This window comes from Chlorocebus sabaeus, chromosome 15 (genome assembly GCF_047675955.1).
Source record: "Chlorocebus sabaeus isolate Y175 chromosome 15, mChlSab1.0.hap1, whole genome shotgun sequence".
NCBI classification, from domain to species: domain Eukaryota; kingdom Metazoa; phylum Chordata; class Mammalia; order Primates; family Cercopithecidae; genus Chlorocebus; species Chlorocebus sabaeus.
This window is the reverse complement of record NC_132918.1, coordinates 40,367,075-40,388,331: the sequence shown is the minus strand read 5'-3', so window position 1 is coordinate 40,388,331 and position 21,257 is coordinate 40,367,075. Positions and strand designations below refer to the sequence as shown.

Here is a 21,257-nt window from a genome sequence, read left to right as displayed (position 1 = left end):
ACCTCTACTCTTTTGACATGGAATCTTGCTCTGTCGCTCAGACTGGAGTGCAGTGGCGCGATCTCAGCTCATTGCAACCTCCGTCTCCTGTTCAAGCGATTCTCCTGCCTCAGCCTCCCGAGTAGCTGGGACTATAGGTGCATGCCACCATGCCCGGTTCATTTTTGTATTTTTAGTAGAGATGGGGTTTCGCCATATTGGCCATGCTGGTCTCAAATTCCTGACCTTGTGATCTGCCCGCCTCGGCCTCCCAAAGTGCTGGGATTACAGGTGTGAGCCACGGGCGCCCAGCCTAAACCTCTGCCCTTAAACTCACTCCTTGTGTCTGTCTGTGTGCTTAATTTTCCTGGCATGAGGCAATGAATCTTGGGTATCACCCCAGAAAATGATGCCGCTTCAACAGTAGGACCCCATCTCTAAAAAAAAAAAAAAAAAAAAAAAAAAAAAGAATGTAAACCAGTAATGCTCAGAATTTGTTCTAAATTGATAATATAGCATATTTCTTGGTATTTTAGTCATTTTGTACACTTCTTTGGAATCCTACCTGTATTAGTCGAGGGGTCTCTAGAGGGACAGAACTACTAGCATAGATGTATATATGAAGGTGAGTTTATTAAAGAGTATTGACTTACACCATCACAAGGTGAAGTTCCAAACTAGGCCTTCTGCAAGCTGAGGAGCAAGGAAGAGAGTCTGACTCCCCAAATCTCAAAAGTAGGGAAGCCAACAGTGCAGCCTTCAGTCTGTGGCCAAAGGCCCAAGAGCCCCTGGCAAACCACTGGTGTAAGTCCAAGAGTCCAAAAGCTGAGGAACTTGGAGTCTGATGTTCAAGGTCAGAAGCATCCAGAACAGGAGAAAGCTGAAAGCTGGAAGACTTGGCAAATCTGCTCGTTCCACCTTCTTCTGCCTGCTTTATCCTAGCTGTGCTGGCAGCTGATTAGATGGTGCCCACACAGATTGAGGGCGGGTCTGCCTCTCTCAGTCCACTGACGCAAATGTTAATCTCCTTTGGCAACACCCACACAGACACACCCAGGAACAATACTTTGCATCCTTCAATCCAATCAAGCTGACCCTTGATTGATATTAGCCATCACACTCCCGAATAAACCTCAACCAAAAAAACCTCAACAAAACAAATGAAAGCACCATCATTCTTAGTTAAATTTCTTCATTTATTATATTTCTTATTGTCTTCATTGTATCTTGCTTTATACCAGAACTGTGACAGAGGGCAATTAGTTTTAGAGCAAGTGAAGAAAGGTAGGAAGGTTGCTTTAATTTTTCCCAAACCTGGCTTGAGGGAAAATTCACACATCCTTCAAGTTTATGAAACAGGCGACGGATCTTTATTAAACTGGCCAGCAGAAGAAGGTCGTCTCCACTCATGTATCGGAGGACTGGAATCTCCTCAGGGTTTGGTAGCTTTTCAGCAAAGAGAAAGAGAGGGAAACTCAGAGTCCAGCAGTGAAACTGGGGAGATGGGAGGAGCTGAGTCATGGCACTTATGTGGGGTTGGATTTCCTGATGACGGTCCACTCTAATTCATCTGTAAGCAGGGGTGGTGGTGTTATTCTAATCTGAATGAGGAAAGAGCTGAAACGCTGTGGAGACTTGAGAGACCAAATGGAATATGGATACCTTCAAAAGCTTATAATTTATTCATATAGTTTAACCAGCACCTACTGAGGGGATCACAAAGATGCCTCAGACACAGTCCCTTGCCTGGAAAGTGCCCAGTGGGGGAGGTAGGGTGAGTGCTGGTCTGAAGGCTGGGTGCTCACTGGGAAGGCACTGAGAAGAGCAGTTTTCCTCAGAGAAGGTAGGACTGGGAAAAATGAAAACTCCCTTTCCTGCTCCTATATGTGCCCCAACCTCCAGGAGGCCATTCCAAATTAACCTCTCCATTACTCTTCTTTGGCCTCTGCTCTCCCCACTCCCTCATAGTTTTTGACGATTCAAGGCGGGTGTTGTCTTCCTGCAGCTGCAGAAACTGAATGGATTTGCCAGGACAGTCTTGCCTGAGGTGTTTTCAGTCTGTAGCTTCAAGGCCAGCCTAGGAGGGGCATTTAGCCTCTCGGGGTAGGTTAAATGCAAGCAGAACTACTACCCTCTGCAAGCTGAGTGACCACTTACCTGCAAAAGATGATACTTACAGTATCATTTCTGTATTTCACTCCTCCTTCCACAGAAAGGAAGAAATGGAGGATGGAAAATGTATGAGATGGACAAGCAACAAAGAATAGGTCAGAATCTTTTACCCCAAATATCATACAATGACAGAAAACTTTTTTACAGATTAAGTCAATGATGGCTCTAATAAGAAAGATTTCTTTTTTCCCCCTTTGTTTCCAGCAGGGTTGGAATAAGAACGATTTCATCGGCCGGATAATTTTAAGGAATTCCTGAAAATCAAAAAGCGGATGAGACCATGTGTATATAGAGAGAAATGACCACATGAAACCACTAAGCAAAAACACATATACTCTGAGCTCAAACGCAACAGAAATGGGAAGCAGGAGGGACTCTGAGGTAAACGTTAGGCTGATCAATTGGGAGGTAGGCCCCTCACCTTTTCCTTTATGTTGAGTACTGGTGCCCATGGGCTGAGGCTGGCAGTGGGCACTAGCGCTAGCCTTCTACCCCTTAGCAGCACAAATTGTCTCCACAATTATCTGAAGCAAACAGATAGTTTGTAACTGTTGTTACCAAGTAAGCAGAGCAGGGAAACAGGAATTCTCAAATCCAAATTGAACGCACGACTGAGAATCACCTAATATTTGACGCCACTAAAGAGAGGCACCAGATTTACCTATCAGCTTATACTCAAGGAAATATACCAACTTATACTCAAGGAAAAAGAATTAGGAGATAGAGAAAGACTTTAGGAAATTTATCCATATTTAAATAGTTAATATTTTCTTAGGGACTTGAGAGAATATTGTTAAGGAAGAAAAACAACTAGAGGATTTGGAAGTTAATTTTATGCATATTATAAAAGATACGTTAATTTTAAACTAACCATTGCAATATAGTGTATTAAAAGACTGAGTCTGTTAGCTGGGCATGGTGGTGCATGCCTGTAGTCCTAGCTACTTGGGAGGCTGAGGCAGTATGACGGCTTGAACCCAGGAGTTTGCAGTTACAGTGAGCTATGGTCATGCCACTACACTCCAGCCTGGGTGACAGAGCAAAACCCTGTCTCTAAAAACGAACAAACAAAAAACCCACTGAGTCTATTAGGTTGAGGAAAGCAACAAAATCCAACTATATGTGATTCGCAAGAGAACATGTAACTCAAAACTACATTAAAAAGGTTGAATATCAAAGGATGAAAAAATATCAGACAAATGCTAACAAAAAGAAAGTAAGTGTAAGAATTTAACATCAGATGGAACAGCACTTAAGGTAAAGGCCACTAAAAGGGAAATTAGGAATAACATATGTTGATAATATTACTACCTTTATTGTCAAAATAAAAACAAAACTCTCACTAATACACTAGGGCACAAAACGGGAACAGCTGAAGAGCGAACGAGTGAGGAGAAAGAATGAGCTGGCCTGGGCGAAAGGTACAACTCACAAAGAAGAGAGTCAGCGTCTTTAATTTCCTGATCGCAGAGCTTCAAAATATATACAGCAAAAGCTGATTGAAACACTAAGAACAAGGAAGAAATTCACAATTATTTTGGGAAACTTTCATACATTTCTCAGAAGTAAACCCAATGACATAAAAATAAAAGGATAGAGAGGGAGGTGTGACTAGAACAACTAGACATAGAATTTTGTACCAATAAACTATACAACGTTTTGGTTAAATATACATGGAACACTTATATAAAAATTATGCAACCAACCACTAAGAAAATATCAATACATTCTAAACAAGAAGAAAAAAACTGCAGTCGTATTTCCTGACCATTTTGAAAGGAACAAGAAAGGGGTAAATCTTTTTATTTATTTGAAAATTCAGTGACTACTGCATTGAAGTCAAAATAGGTATTCTAAATTATTTAGAAGTGAAAGAAAATGACAGCACTATATATTAAAACTTGTGGCAAATGACCAAAGAGGCACTCAGAGTGCTAGGGAGAAGGTGGGGGTGGGGGTAGCTGGTTTTGATAGATTGCTCAGGAAAGGACTCTGCGCAGAAACCTGAAGGAAGTGAGGGAACAGCCACATGCTAAATGGGGGGAAAACATTTTAGGTTGAGGGGATAGCAAATGCAAAGACCCTGTGACAGGAACATGCCTGGTATTTTCAAGGAATAGCAAAAAGGCCAGTATGGCTGGAGTAGTGAATGAGATAAGGTAATAGAGAGAGACTATTCGAAGACAGAGGTCCAGATTGTGTACAGCATTGCAAGCCTTTATAGGGCCTTGGGTTTCACTCAAGTAAAATTAGAAGTCCCTGGATAGTTCTGACCAGACTTATGTTTTCAAAGTATCATTCCAAGTATTGTGTTAGAATAGACTTTGGGAAGACCAGAAGCAGGGAGGCTTATTAGGAGGCTATTGCAATAATCAAGCAAGAGATGGATCAGGTAAAGAGGCAGACAAGAACGATAGCACTGGAAAATGTGAGAAGTGTGAGATTCTGGAGGTATTTTGGAGGCAGAGTTTACAGATGAGTTGGTATGGGACTGTGAAACAGAGCATTTAGAGTTGTGAAACTACTCCCGAGTTTTTGTCCTGAACAAGTGAAAGAATGTAGTTGCCATTTTCTGAGATGGAGAGGACTGAGGTTGGATCATGTGTTGAAATCAAATTCTGCTGTGTTAAGTTTTTTCTTTTCTTCCTAACAGGGTCTTGCTCTGTCACCCAGGCTGGAGTGCAGTGGCACAATCACAGCTCATGCAGCCTTGAACCCCCTGTCCCCCACCCCGCCAACCGTGGGCTGAAGCTGTCCTTTCACCTTAGCCTCCCAAATAGCTGGGACTACAGGCATGCGCCACCATGTCTGGAGAATTTAAAAAACAACTTTCACAGAGATCGAGTCTCATTGTGTTGCCCAAACTGGTCTCATACTCCTGGGCTCAAGTAATGCTCCCGTCACGGCCTCCTAAAGTGCTGGGATTACAGGCATGAGCCACCATGCCTGGCCTGTGTTAAGTTTTTAATGCCCTCTTAGAAATCCACATGGGTATGTTGAATTGGAATCAGAGACTTGCAAGTCTCGAGTTCATATGGGATCTACCTGAAGATACAAATTAAAGGGCTATCAGCATGCAGATGATATTTAAGGAAGTGAGACTCAATGAGATAATCTGAGGAGTGAGTATAGAGAAAAGACAACCCAAGGACAAGCTCTGGGTTCCTCTAATATTTAGAAAAAGGGGAGATGAACAATAATCAGGCCCAAAAAATAGAAGAAACAGCTTGTGAGGTACAAGCAAAATCAGGGAAGAATAGTCTTGGAAGCAAGGGAAGAAATGATTCCAGGAAGAAGAGATCATCAGTGTTTAATGCCACTGAGAAATCATTAAAGTTCATATAAATTTAATATTTATATTAAATTCAATATTCTTCAAAATGTAGACACAAAAAAATCTTCAATACTTATTAAGTGGGAAACAAAAACAAATAGGAACCCCCTCCAACAATACAATATATACATCATCTAGATTTCATGTTTTAAAAAAGATGTATAAAATAGGCTGGGCGTGGTGGCTCATGTCTATAATCTCGGCACTTTGGGAGGCCCAGGTGGGCTGATCACCTGAGGTCAGGAGTTCGAGACCAGCTTAGCCAACATGGTGAAACCCCGCCTTCACTAAAAATACAAAATTAGCTGAGTGTGGTGGTGTGTGCCTGTAGCCCCAGCTACTCAGGAGGCTGAGGCACAAGAATCGCTTGAACCCGGGAGGTGGAGATTGCAGTGAGCCAAGATCATGCCACTGCACTCCAGTCTGGGAAACAGAGTGAGATTCCATCTGAAAAAAAAAAAAAAGATGTATAAAATAATTTATAAATACATAGTAAGGAGGAAGGTACACACTAAATTTTGGGTGGTGATTACTTTGGGGAAGAGAGTTAGAAGAAGAAATGAATGGAATTCTCATTTTTTAAAAACATTATCTTTATTTCTGTATTGTTTAAATCTTTAAATATAAAAATATATTCACAAGTCACTTGTAATTAAAAAAAAAAAAACTAAAGGGTGATTGTGAGAACAATGAGAAAAGTAAAAAACTTCAATAATGAACTCTTCCTTTTGCATCAAAATGATTCTTTTTTGATAAAAATTAATTTCTAAGTGGGGAGAGGAAGGGAGGTGGGGGAGTGGGGGAAGGAAGTAGGGGGAGAAAGAGAGGGGAGAAAGAAGTATCTTTATATTTTGGGTAAAAATGTATTTACTATGGATGTAATGTAACAAAAGGAGGCGATACTGAAGATTTCTAACCAAGAAAGAATTTCTAACCAAGAAAGGAGCCTAAAAATTTGACTACAGTTTCCAGACTCACTGAAAGTAACTGGAATAGTGCTTAGCACATTGTAGACCCTCGTTCTGTGTTGCCTGAATCTGCAATCTCCCCTTTGTTTGGTGGTCATGAGATATTCCTTCCTGTGTTGAATATTGAGATTCTATTTCCACATACTTAAAAGTTGAAGGCATCTTTGAAGTTTGGAGTTATGTGTTCCTTTAAAAATCAATGAAACAGGTCTTGCGCGGTGGCGTGCCTGTAGTCCCAGCTACTTGGGAGGCTGAGACAGAAGAATCGTTTGAACCCGGGAGGTGGATGTTGCAGTGAGCCAAGATCCCACCACTGCACTCCAGCCTAGTGACACAGAAAGACTGCATCTCAAAAAAAAAAAAAAAAAAAAAAAAAAAAAAAAAAAAAAATCGATGAAATGGGCCAGGCGTGGTGGCTCATGCCTGTAATCCCTGCACTTTCAGAGGTTGAGGCAGGCGGATTACTTGAGGTCAGGAGTTCGAGATCAGCCTGGCCAACATGGTGAAACCCCATCTCTACTAAAAATACAAAAATTAGCCAGGCGTGGTGGCAGGCGCCTGGAGTCCCAGCTACTCAGGAGGGTGAGGCAGAAAGAATTGCTTGAACCCAGGAGGCGGGGGTTGCAGTGAGCCGAGATCGCGCCACTGCACTCCAGCCTAGAAGACAGAGTGAGGCTCCATCTCAAAAAAAAAAAAAAAAAAAAGAAAGAAAAAGAAAAAGAAAAAAAAAAATCAATGGAACAAAGGTCCTTGAAGTTTAAGGGACCTGTTCGAAGTCACACACCATATGTGTTATTTATGTATATAGCTATACATCCATCTCTATTTGTATCCATCTTTACATCTATATTATTTTATTTAGTGCCAAGTACCATCCTTAGTACTTTGCATTCTCATCAAATCTTCACAGTAATCTGTAAGGTCGGAATCACGATTCCATTTTATGGATAAGGAACTGAAGTTCAAGTTCACTCAGTCAAGTGGCAGAGTTAAGGTTTGAACCTACAGAGAATCTGCAACCTGAATTCCATGTTCTTAACCATCATGCATTATGGTTGGTCACTGAGAATGTACTCAGGGCTGTGCCCTGGGAGAGGCACTGGAGTTACAGAAGTCAATCAGATAGAGATTCTTCCTTTCAGGAGATTGCCATCCAGTAGGAAAGGCAGCACTGTTCAACAAGCACGGGGATGGAGGTAAGTACACAGAAAACCCATAGAAGGATGTGGTTGAGGCTGACTGGGTGAAGGACTTGGAGGTCTGGGAAGTGTCTCCAAGGAAACGGGGCTTATGATTGGTCTTGAACTTGATTCAAACTCAGGTCTCCTGACGCAGCCCAAGCCTTTCTACCATGGCAGGGAGAAAAACAAACACAATATGAAATCTTTAAACAAAACCCCCAAAGCAGCACTACTCAGGCACAGAGCAAACATGCAATAAGTGTTACTTGGATCTGAATCTGAACTTAAAGGAGTTTCAGAGTATGAAACAATAAAGCTGCCTCAATTCCATATGAAGCTTTCACTACATGTTTTTCCATTGAATTCCAAAATCCTAGTGGACAGTAGATTATGCACTAGTGTAATCTATCAGTAATAATACTAACAAAAGTTATTTTACTCTTATTATTATTCTAAATGCTTTAAACTGTTTTTAAAAATGTACCTACCTTCACTTTGGTTCCAACACTGATTCTTGCCTGTTGACCCATTGCTAGAAAAGTTATAGAAATCTTGTCTTGTTCTAAGATGCGGATTCCAATATAACGGTTCAAAGCCAGAAAGACAGGTTTAAATGAAACAAAGGGTGAGGAAGTGATGGAATTTGACCAATTCCAAGCCCTTATTCTGTTGCCGGCTTGATCTGAATATTGACCTCCCAATATATTGATGTATACCCTGGGCAGGAAGGAAATGTAAAAATCATAAACAGCAACACTGTAATAAAATACTGGAATTATCCCTGTTACTTGCTAGCCAAGGGGACTAACAGTTTATGCCAGCAATTAGCATGAGTGGTGGAAACTTCAGGTCATCTTAGGAGTGATAATACTATGACTAAATTCTACACTAATTTGAAGTACTGTATCCCATTTGAGTTCATACTGATAAACTAAAATGGGTCCAAAGGATCAACCTGGGATGAAGGAGTCTGGAAGGATGAAGAGGGAGCAGGGAAGGTTTAGTCTGGAGAAAATAAGATACAGAAGAGTAGATTAATCCTAAAAGAGGAGGAAAGACCAATGCTTAGATTTTCACCACACCAAAATAAAGACTTGTGGCTGTAAATTCTGGGGAAGACTGTGTCGACCTCAGTACAAGAGGGCTGTTTTCTGGCAATGCCCAATGAGGAGCTAGGAGTCCTTCCACGAGTCCTGCCATCATGGCTGAGTGTGGCGGCAGAGGCTCAGGGAACAGCTCTGTGATCACTGCAGTGGAGAAGAGGTCTGTGACAGAGCAAAGGTGGACACCTTAGACCCACTAGGCGACCCTATCTCTTCAGACCATGAATGCCTTACATTTTACAACATCACTTTTAGCCCCTCACCATCTGAGATCTGGCAGTACTAATCGCTGTGCCATTCTATTCAGTTATCTCCTTCTCATACCCTCTTACCATCCCCACCTTGAGGAGAGAGAACAGATATAGTTCTGCGTACTCAGAAAGTTGGCTTAATTTGAGAATGAATTTTTTTTTAAAACTAGATGACTTGGCCATGGGGACCCCTAGCTAACATCTCGTGTCCCCAGTATTGATCAGTGGTAGTAATCTAATAACAAAAGCACAAATGAGAAACCGAGGTGATTATGTTATTGTGTCTGGGAAGGGAAGATTTAGTTTTATCTTGAAATCTGGGTGAAAATAATTATCTAGCTAAAATTTTCTGGATAAGTTAGTCCCTTGTTTATTTAGTAAGCATTCTTTGAGTCTACACTATGTACAGATATGCTGCTATGTAGTAGCAAAGATTCAGGATGTGCCCTGAAGGAATGTCAGTCCGGTAAGGGAAATGGACTTACTACACAAGAGGCAGAGAGAGGGCTATGAGAGTATCAAGGAGCCATCTCAGGGTGCCTGAGAGTTCAGTTCACGGGGCAACGGCTTCATAAAACCAATCTGGAAGAACCTATTGGTTTCCAGTCTAGAAACCAACGAATATTGGTGACAATTAATATAGCACTCCATCAGAGGTAACAGAATTGCTATAGAATCCTGAAAGATACATAGAAATTTTCCAATATACATGGTGGTAATGAATTGACTACTGCTGTAGACAAAAACCACAAATAGCTCGGTATCCTAACTTTCTCAAGACTAGCAGTATAAACTTCGCCAATTATTGGCAGAAGTTCCTGAGATGAGATTGTTATACCTGTATATAACTTAAAGGAAAAGACCTGTTTCTGAAAAGTTCAAAAAGTTTAAACTGCTTTGAAGTTAGAACCCAAATTTCACTTTGTCAGGCTAAATGAAATCATATAAAGTCACATAATTATACATAGTAGGTTAAATTGGGACCAGGATCTTAATTGCTCTGGATATTTTGTCTGTATGTTATTGTTCTTGCTTGTGGCTATAGGACGCTTACTAGCTAGGAATGTATCTCTTTTTTTTTTTTTTTTGAGACGGAGTCTGGCTCTGTTGCCCAGGCTGGAGTGCAGTGGCCGGATCTCAGCTCCCTGCAAGCCCCGCCTCCCGAGTTCACGCCATTCTCCTGCCTCAGCCTCCCGAGTAGCTGGGAGTACAGGCGCCCGCCACCTCGCCCGGCTAATTTTTTTTTTTTTTTTTGTATTTTAGTAGAGACGGGGTTTCACCGTGTTAGCCAGGATGGTCTCGATCTCCTGACCTCGTGATCCGCCCGTCTCGGCCTCCCAAAGTGCTGGGATTACAGGCTTGAGCCACCGTGCCCGGCCGGAATGTATCTCAAACAATAACAACATAGTGTATCAACTGTCTATTGACAAGTTGTTTACATAGATGAAGCAGAATGGCATAGGCTCTAGAGACTGCCTCAGTTAACGTCCCAAATCTTTAGAGTTACCATATCATTTATCAAGTTTTTTTCTCTGTTGTAATTATATAGTTCATATATTCTTACTACATATAGAAATAATACGATGAGCTTTATTTTTATAGTTGCTTGGGATTTTTCCACTGAGAAGCATATGGAATGGTGTAAACCAAAAATGACCCTGAGTTGAATATTACCATCTAAAGACCACTAACTTAAATAAATCTTCTTAAACCCATTCTTATCATTTAAAAAGAAAAAACAAAATTTCCCAGAACGAAAGCCACAAAATGGCAGCAGCAGGAACCTAGAAGCTTACCAGACATTTCCATTGGGATGATAGCAGGAACTTCTGCCAGAGGAATCCAGCACTGCCAGGATAGCAGGGTTAGTGGGCATATCTTCTTGGACTATACAAGTGAAACCATTTACCTTGTTGGGCACTCGAATGATGGCTAGGTTTCCAGATGGATAGCTGAGATCAGATAAGGTCATATAAATTGTTCTAATGCTCCTTGACTAGTCTGGGAACAAATTCAATTTATGAGAGCACTCTGAAATGATAAAGCATTCTGAAAATGGGAGGTACTATATTAATACAAAAAATGTTATGCTTTTTATGTGGATCAGAATATACTGATGAGATGCAAGAATCCTCAACAAAAAACTTGCAAATGAACTGTCGCAATATAAAAAGGATTATGCACCATGATGAAGTAGGGTTTACCCCAGATATGCAACATTGGTTTAACATCTGAAAATAACTTAATATACCATCTTAATAGAATAAAGAGCAAAAAACACATGGTCATCTCAACGACACAGAAAAAGCATTTGGCAAGTTTCAACCCTCTTAATAATAAGAAAACTTAATGGATTTCAAATAGAAATGAATGTCCTCAACCTGATAAAGAGTATCTACAAAAAGCCCACAGCTGGGCTGGGCATGGTGGCTCATGCCTGTAATTCCAGCACTTAGGGAGGTCAAGGCAGGAGGATTGTTGAAGCCCAGGAGTTTGAGACCAGCCTGGGCAATATAGTAAGATCCTGTCTCTACAAAACAATTCTTTTTTTCATCTTTAGAATTTTGATTTTTTTTTTAATTAAAAAAAACCCACAATTAAAACCATACTTAATGGTGAAAGACTTAGTGCTTTCTTTGTAAGATCAGAAACTAAACAAAAATGTCTACTGTTACTACTTCTATTCAACATTGCACTATAAATAGATGTTCTGGCCGGACACGGTGGCTCACGCCTGTAATCCCAGCACTTTGGGAGGATGAGGAGGGTAGATCACGAGGTCAGGAGATTGAGATCATCCTCGTCAACATGGTGAAACCCCATGCCTATTAAAATTACAAAATTAGCCAGGCATGGTGATGTGTGCCTATAGTCCCAGCTATTCAGGAGGCTGAGGCAGGAGAATTGCTTGAACCTGGGAGGTGGAGGTTGCAGTGAGCCAAGATTATGCCACTGCACTCCAGCCTGGGCGAGAGAGCAAGACTCTGTCTCAAAACAAAACAAAACAAAACAAAAGATGTTCTAGCCATGGAAGTTTGGGGGAAAAAAGAAGGAAATGAAAAGCATCCAGATTGGAAAGGGAAGTAAAACTGTACCTATTAGCAGATGACATGTTCTTGTATATAGAAAATCCTAAGGAATTCATAAGATAATGTATTAAAACTAGTAAATGAGTTCAGCAGGGTTGTAAGCTACAAGATCAATATACAAAAACAAATTGTATTACTGTACACTAGCAGTGGATATTCTAAACATGAGATTAAGAAAGCAATTCTATTTTCAATAGCATCAAAAGTAATATAATATACTGAAGATAATTCACTAACTGTTAATACTCATTTCCATATCCAGGCTGATTAGAAGTCCAGAAATAAACACAAGATTGATTCTAAATCATTTTGCAGATCAGTCACAGCCTTCAAGAAAGCTAAGAGGAATAAAGTCAGGGCATGAAATGATTAATAATAAAAGTTGAAAAGCCATATATTTTTATATGATTTTTATACGGTTTTTATACAGACACAGCCTGTAGTCCCAGCTGCTTGGGAGACTGAGGTGGGAGGGTCACTTGAGGCAAGGAGTTTGAGGCCAGCCTAGGCAACATAGCAGGGCTCTGTCTCTAAAAACTTTTAAAAAATATTTAGGTCAGGTAAATTATTTAAAATTTATTGATGTAATTAAAACAAAACCTACACACTCTCAGAGGGTCTAAGGAACTAAAACTTCATTATGCTTCCTATGCTGTGAAAGTCATTTTTCTGGCTTATTATTGGGGTTTAAGTAAACACTTTGGAAACGATAACTAAAAATGACTTTCTTCTACAAGGGGAGGCTCTCAGTTCATGAAAAGGCCTCCTCATTTTTTTGCTTTTTGTTTTTACTTTCCTCAGATATTATGAGGATCTGAACAGCTCAGAAAGTGTAAATATTAAATGAATGACCTGGCCATCAGACAGAAAGTCCAAGCGATCAATAACTTGGTGTTCTATGAAATAGATATTGAATTTTGGTATTAAAAATTGTCTACTGCTCATGGGTGTGTAAACTAGTATACATTTTTTGGGATGGAGGGATGGCAAAATCTATCAAAGCTTTAAAATGTCCAAATTATTCATCTAGAATTTCTACCCCTATATGTTTGTTTGTTTATATATTTCTTTATTTAATTTTTTGAGATAGGGTCTTGCTCTGTTGCCCAGGTTGGAGTGCAGTGGCACGATCACAGCTCACTGCAGCCTCAACCTCTCTGGCTCAGACAATCCTCCCACCTCAGCCTTCCAGGTAGCTGGAACTACAGGTGTGCACCATGATACCTGGCTCATTTTTGTATTTTTTTTGTAGACACAGGCTTTCACCATGTTGCCCAGGCTGATCTCAAACTGCTGAGCTCAAGCAATCTGCCCACTGTGGCCTCTCAAAGGGCTGGGATTATAGGCATGGGTCACCATGCCCAGCCTCAACCCCTAGGTATTTAATTCAAGAAAGTAAGTGGTGACTATGCCACAAAGTATGCACAAAGCTGTTTATTTAGCTGTTGTGTATAATAGCAAAAATTGTGAAACCATCTTTGTTCAGTAATAGCGGATAGGTTAAATGAATTATAGTACATCTATAAAATAAAGTACTATGTGGTTATAAAATGGTGTTGCTACCTGTTTTTTGGGGAAAAATGGTGTTGTATCTTTATATTTATTGCATTATCATATATTTAGAACATTATTGTATAATTTCATTATGTAAACGAGTCAGTTAGAAAATATGAATAAACAGTTAAAGAATCAATTTATATATATACATGCTCATAGACAGAGAAAATATTTTTAAAAACTCCATGGGCCGGGTGTGGTGGCTCACGCCTGTAATCCCAGCACTTTTGGAGGCTGAGGCGAGCAGATCACCTGAAGTCAAGAGTTCAAGACCAGCCTGGACAACATAGTGAAAAACCCTGTCTCTACTAAAAATATAAAAGTTAGCTGGGCGTGGTGGCATGTGCCTGTTAATCCCAGTACTTGGGAGGCTGAGGCAGGAAAATTGCTTGAACCTAGGAGGTGAAGGTTGCAGTGAGCCAAGATCCCACTACTGCACTACAGCCTGGGTGAGACTATGTCTCAAAAAACAAACAAAAACCACATATTTTTATGTTCATTCATTTATTTCTCTCTCTCTCTTTTTTTTTTTTAACTGCTCTTTGCAGAGCAGGGCTACCCCATAGGAAGTGCATTCAGAATAGCCAAAAAAAAAAAAAAGAAAAAACAAAAAACATTTATTTTTAAATGCTAGCCAGACACAGTGGCTCACACCTGCAATCCCAGCCATTTAGGAGACTGAGGCGGGAGGATCGCTTGCACCCGGGAGTTCAAGACCAGCCTGGGCAACATAGAGAGATCCCCATCTCTACCAAAAATTAAAAAAATTAGCCAGGTATAATGGTGCATGTCTGAGGTCCCAGCTACTTAGGATGCTGAGGTGGGGGGACTGCTTGAGTCCAGGAGGTTGAGGTTGCAGTGGGTCATAATTGTGCCACTGCACTCTAACCTGGGCCTTACAGTGAGACCCTGTCTTAAAAAAACAATAGTAATAAAATGCTATCAGCTTTTCTCTGGGTGGTAGAATTTGAGGGTAGTATTTCCCTTCCTTCCTTCCTTCCATTTCCTTCCTTCCTTCCTTCCTTCCTTCCTTCCTTCCTTCCTTCCTTCCTTCCTTCCTTCCTTCCTTCATTTCCTTCCTTCCTTCCTTATTTCCTTCCTTCCTTCCTTATTTCTTTCCTTCCTTATTTCTTTCCTTCCTTATTTCCTTTCTTCCTTATTTCCTTCCTTCCTTCCTTCGTTCCTTCCTTCCTTCTTTCCTTTCTTCCTTCCTTCCTTCCTTCCTTCCTTCCTTCCTTCCTTCCTTCCTTCCTTCCTTCCTTCCTTCCTTCCTTCCTTCTTTCCTGCCTCCCTCCCTCTTTCTCTTTCTCTCTTTCCTCTCTCTTTCTGTCTTTCTTTCTTGGTCTTGCTCTGTCATTTAGGCTGGAGTGCAGTGGCATGATCATGGCTCACTCAGCCTTGACCCCCCGGGTTCAAGCAATCCTTTTACCTCAGCCTCCTGAGTAGCTGGGACTTGAGGTGTGTACCACCACACCTGGCTAATTTTCTTATTTTTTATAGAGATGGGAACTCACTATGCTGCTCAGGCTGATTTCAAACTCCTGGGCTCAAGTAACCCTCCTGCCTCAGCCTTCCAAAGTGCTGGGATTATAAGCACAAGCCACCATGCTCAGCCAATATAATTTCTTTATAGTTTCCTTTTATCTTTCTATTTATTTGTCTTTTTAATTAAAATTTCTATTTTTCAGTTACGCTGGATCTTTATCTTTTTCTGTGTTTTTGTTTTTGTTTTTCTGAGACAGGGTCCCACTTTATTGCCCATGCTGGAGTGCAGTGGCACAATCTCAGTTCACTGCAGCCTCTACCTCCTGAGCCCAGGTGATCCTCTTACTTCAGTCTCCCAAGTAGCTGAGACTACAGGCATGTGCCACCACACCCAGCTAACATTTTGTGGAGATGGAGTTTTGCCATGTTGCCCAGGCTGATCTCAACCTCCTGAGCTCAAGTGATCTGCCCGCCTCAGCCTCCCACAGTGCTGGCATTACAGGCGTGAGCCACTGCGCCCGGCCATGTATTTCCTTCCTTTACCTTTCTCTTTTTTGAAGTAATAAAGCTAATAAAAATAACTTGTTGAAAGAGGATACAATATTTGTGTTGTCCCATCTGGAAATGAAGTTAGAAACTTGCTCCCATGTTTGTAATGCTTCTCCAAGAGCTCATTCCTGACAACCTGTACACCACAGAAAAGAAAAGACACTTCATTATTTCGGACATAAAGTCATAAGTATGACAACAATGGACATCAGCTGGTTACTAGACAGTCATACAAACCATTTATTAATTTAAATTTTGGCTCTGCTTTAAAAACAGGCGACAACCCTTAGCAATGATTAACAGATTGTCCCTAACCCTTGCAAGTATAACTTGATAAAAATCCTTCTGGTAGAAATCTGACATTACATATCGATTTTAATTATTATTATTTTTTTATAAATGTTACTATAAGAACAAAACAAAAGCAGATAAAAACCAGCCCCTGCACAATGTGCAGTGCCATTGCTATCATAAATCAGATATTCATGCATGCATGAGTCTGTTTCTGGACTCTATTATGTATATGGATTTCCTTGTTTATCCTGCCCCAATACTATACTGCCTTAATTACTATATCTTGTAATAGATCTTAATAGCTGGTAGAACACATCCTCCTCTCCTCAGCCTCTTCTTCTTCAAGAGTGTTTTGGTTACTCTAGGTTCTTTATATTTCCACATACATTTTAAAATCAACTTGTCAAGACTTCCCTTTCCCCAATACACACACATAGGCAATCCTGTTAGAATCTGAGATTATATTGGATCTATAGATCACTCTGGAAAGAATGATCAAACAGTGTCATCTCTAAAACGGAAGAGGTAGGCTAAAATATCTCGTTATGAATATGGTTTTCTTTATTTCTCCTTTTGCTTCTGTGAAATTTTGCTTCATATGTTTTTGAGGCTGTGCTAATATGGACAATATATTTTGTAATGCTATATCTTACTGGTGGATTGAAATTTTGTCAATTAAAAAGTGATCATCTTTATCTTTATCTTATAAAGTGATCCTCTTATCTTTACCTTACACTTTCTTTCTTTCTTTTTTTTTTTTTTAGACAGAGTCTTGCTCTGTTGCCCAGGCTGGTGTGCAGTGGTAAGATCTCGACTCACTGCAACCTCCATCTCCTGGGTTCAAGTGATTTTCCTGCCTCAGCCTCCCGAGTAGCTAGTATTACAGGCATGTGTCACCATGCCTGGCTAATCTTTATATTTTTAGTAGAGATGGGGTTTCACCATGTTGGCCAGGCTGGTCTCAAACTCCCTACCTCAGGTGGTCTGCCTGCTTTGGTCTCCTAGAGAGCTGGGACTACAGGTGTGAGCCACTGCACCTGACCTATCTTACACTTTCTTGAAATACATTTTAACTGGGTATAGAATTCTAGATTGGCCATTGTTTTCTTTCACCACGCTGAAGACATTCCATTGCCTTTGAGCCTCTGTTGTTGCTGTTGGGAGGTTATCTGCCAATCTGTTTTCTTTTAAATGTAACCTGAACTTTTTTTCCTCTGTTACTTCTAAGAATTCTTTCTTTCCTTTTTTTTTTTTTTTTGTTTTCGGTCTTAGTTTTCTGCAGTTTCACTATAATGTGTCTAGAATTTTTTTTTTCCCTCATACTGCTTGAGATCACTGGGATTCTTAAACCTGTCGATGGGTCTCTTTTATCAGTTTTGAAAAATTATCATCCATTATCTTTTAAAATACTAGCTCTGCCTGATTATCTTTTTTTCTCTCCTTCTGGGATTTTGAATAAATGCATGTTAGACCTCTCATTTTATTTTTGTACCATACACTCTTGTCTTGTGTTTCTTGCCTTTTTTTTAAATTCCCATAATGAATTTTGATATTTTTTCTTTTCAACTTTTCTTCCTGGGCATTGGTTCTTTCTTTAGTGGAGTCTAACCTGCTTTCAGCTCTCATCTTTCAAGTTTTTAATTTCGATTGTTGTATTTTTCATTTCAGTTGTTGCAGTTTTCATTTTCATTTCAGTTCATTTTTTTCCATTTCAAATTTGCTACATCAGTTTATAGTTTTCCCTTCATATATCTTCAAGCTGATCTCTTATTTTCATGATCACAGTTAGACTTTCTCATTTTCCAAAGTCTTTTCAGGTCTCTTCTTATTGATTATTATTCCTCTGGATTTTTAGTTGTATTGTTAAGTTTTCTTGTGTTCTTGGTTATTTTTCACTGTATGCTGGTAACTGAACTTGAAAAATAATTTGTAGGTGTGATTTGAAGGTTGAATTAGTGACCTTCCTCCAAAGATAGTTTGGATTTACTTCTGCCAGGCACCTGGGTTTACTGACACCCCTTACATTTTTTGTTTGTTTGTTTGTTTTGAGATGGGTCTTGCTCTGTCACCCAGGCTGGAGTGATCATAGCTCACTGCTGTCTCAAACTCCTCAGCTCAGGTGATTCTCCTGACTCAACCTCCCAAGTAGGTGGGCCTACAGGCATGTGCTGCCATGGCCAGCTAATTAATTTAAAAATTTTTTTTTTTTTTTTTTTTTTTGAGACGGAGTCCTGCTCCGTTGCCTAGGCTGGAGTGCAGTGGTGCGATCTCGGCTCAGTGCAACCTCTGCCTCCCAGGTTTAAGCAATTCTCTGCCTCAGCCTCCCGAGTAGCTGGGATTACAGGTGCCCGCCACCTTGCCCAGCTAATTTTTGTATTTTAGTAGAGATGCAGTTTCACCATGTTGCCCAGGCTGGTCTCGAACTCCTGAGCTCAGGCAGTCCACCCACCTTGGTCTCCCAAAGTGCTAGGATTACAGGCGTGAGCCAACACACCCAGCCAAAAAAATTTTTTTAGAGATGGGATTTTGCTATGTTGCTCAGGCTAGTTTCAAACTCCTGGCCTCAAGTGATCCTCTCACCTTAGCCTCCTGAGTAACTAGCATTACAGGTGCAAGCCAGTTTGCCTGGTTCAACCCTTAAATTCTATATCTCCCAAGATAAACAAACCAGGTCTCAGTAATTTAATTCTGAGAAGTCTATTCTGAGGGACTATACTTACATAGAAATGTACTTACATACAAGGATATTTAAAGAAATGGCATTTATATAGCAAAAAATTGTTAAGAATCAGTATGTCCAAGAACAGAAAAATGGGTTAAACTACATGATAAATTATATAGCTATCAAAATAATATTAATGTAAGCTATATAATATCATGAATTTTTTTTTTTTTTTTTTTTTTTTTTTTAGACAGGGTCTTGTTCTGTTACCTAGGCTGGAGTGCAGTGGCACAAACTTGGTTCACTGCAACCTCTGCCCCTAGGCTCAAGGGATCCTCCTGCCTCAGCCCCCCAAGTAGCTGGGACTACAGGTGCATGTCAACATGCGCAGCTAATTTTTCTGTATTTTGTAGAGATGGGGTTTTGTCTTGTTGTCCAGGCTGGTCTTGAACCTCTGGATTCCAGCAGTCTGCCTGCTTTGGCTTCCCAAAGTGCTGGGATTAAAGGTGTGAGCCAATGTACCTGGTCTTGGAAAATTTGTTTTTATAATTAAGTTAAAAAAGAGATATAAGTATGTTAACAAAAACCCATGCAAGGAAAACCATCTAGAACAGTGCTAATATAACTTTTGATTACAAGAAAAATGTTCTGTATCATCACTGCAGTACAGTAGTCACTAGTTACATGTAGCTATCTAAGACTTGTGGAATGGCTAGTGTGACTGAGAAATTACATTTTTAATTTAATTTAATTTAAATCTAAATAGCCAAATGTAGTATTGTTACCATATTGGGCAGTGCAAGTCTAGAAAATATTGAAATATTAATGTTTTGGGAGAAGTGATTGAGACTTTTGGTAATTTTCTTCCCTTCCTTTTAATTTTCTAAGGGTTCCAAATGTTCTCTAATATGCAACTCTTACATTTTAAAGTAAAAAGGCTTTAACCCAAACATAAGACATTGTTATAAAGTCTAGTAGAAGTTAAAAGGCCAAGTCTGTACCAATTCTTTTTGACAACTAGTTAAATGCATCATGTAGCCAAGCTTCATGAAAGATTATATGATTTTAGGTTGAACTGTTTTTTAAAAATACCAAGTAAAAAAATTACAAGTTCATTACCTTTCCACATGCTATCCGAGAATCACAACAAATGATGGACATGTTACTGTTTCTCAGTTGAAAATCAAATACAATGTCATCAATTGTCTGTTTTTCTGGAATATCCACAGAAAGTTGATAAGAAATTGTTTTTAAGCGCTTTGAATCTAGTGGGAAAAGAATCACATAGAAATACACATATGTTTTAAATTTTCTAAAGCCTCTTTTCTAAAATGAAATTTCAAACTCCAATATAAATACACTGATTCATAAGAAATTTTTATATTCAAATTTTTCATCACCTTTAAAAATTTTATTATTCCCCTTTGTCAAAAAATGAGAACATTCCTTTGTTAAAAGAAGAAAAATGAGACCGGGTGCAGTGGCTCACGCCTGTAATCCCAGAATTTTGGGAGGTTGAGGCGGGCGGATTACTTGAGGTCAGGAGTTTGAGACCAGTCTGGCCAACATGGTGAAACCCCATCTCTACCAAAAATACACACATTAACCAGGTGTGGTGGCGTGTGCCTGTAATCCCAGCTGCTTGTGAGGCTGAGGCAGGAAAATTGCTTGAACTGGGAGGCAGAGGTTGCAGTGAGCCAAGATCGTGCCACTGCACTCCAGCCTGGGTGGCAGAGCGAGACTCTGGCTCAAACAAAACAAAACAAAACAAAACCAGAAAGAAATTTAAAAAATGACAATTTTCATTAAGTGGAACTTTCTGGCCTTAGTTCTAGTAGAACTGACTCTCTAACAGTTGGATATCAGGAAACTTTATATGAGGGATTTAGTTATAAAAATAAATAAAAATGTATCTTCTCTAAGTATCTTTTTTTTTTTTTTTGGCAGTTCAACTTTTATTTTTATTCATTTTTATTTTATTATTTTAATAGGTTTTGGGGGAACAGGTGGTGTTTGGTTACATGAATAAGTTCTTTAGTGGCGATTTCTGAGATTTAGGTGCACTTACCACCTGAGCAGTGATGTGAAGTCTTTTAACCCCCACACCCTCCCACCTTTCCCCCCTGAATCCCTAAAGTCCACTGTATCATTCTTATGCCTTTGTGTCCTCATAGCTTAGCTCCTGTCTAAGTATCTTTTCAGTAGCTCTGGGTGGTAGAGGAGGAGCCTGATGCCCAGAAAGATTAAGTCATTTACCCCGAATCAGACAGCCTATAAGGAGAAAAGCAAGGAAATAAATCCAGGACTTCTGATTCTAAACGCAGTGTTTCTTCAACTGCACCAGAACTACAGTGACACTAGCGAGCCGACTTACACAACAACTAATATATGAAGAAAATAAGCTGACTGTGTTTTTTTTTTTTTTTTGAGACAGGAGTTTCGCTTTTGTTACCCAGGCTGGAGTGCAATGGCACGATCCCAGCTCACTGTAACCTCCGTCTCCCAGGTTCAAGTGATTCTCCTGCCTCAGTCTCCTGAGTAGCTGGGATTGCAGGCACCTGCCACCATGCCAGCTAACTTTTATATTTTTAGTAGAGGTGGGGGTTTCACTATGTTGGTTGGCGAGGCCAGTC

The 21,257-nt window shown here is 40.0% G+C and overlaps 1 protein-coding gene across 1 annotated transcript in view; it reads right to left on the bottom strand.

The window, feature by feature from the left end:
• Positions 1 to 672: 672 nt before the first annotated feature.
• Positions 673 to 21,257, bottom strand: part of ERICH6 (glutamate rich 6) — a 46,908-nt gene continuing 26,323 nt past the window's right edge. The window contains exons 10-14 of the mRNA XM_008008723.3: positions 19,744 to 19,889; positions 15,719 to 15,804; positions 10,785 to 10,940; positions 8,123 to 8,351; positions 673 to 1,425 (exon numbers count right to left, since the gene is read on the bottom strand). Coding sequence (XP_008006914.3) covers positions 1,162 to 1,425; positions 8,123 to 8,351; positions 10,785 to 10,940; positions 15,719 to 15,804; positions 19,744 to 19,889 — 881 coding nt within the window. The 3' untranslated portion in view covers positions 673 to 1,161. The remainder of the gene's footprint in view (positions 1,426 to 8,122; positions 8,352 to 10,784; positions 10,941 to 15,718; positions 15,805 to 19,743; positions 19,890 to 21,257) is intronic.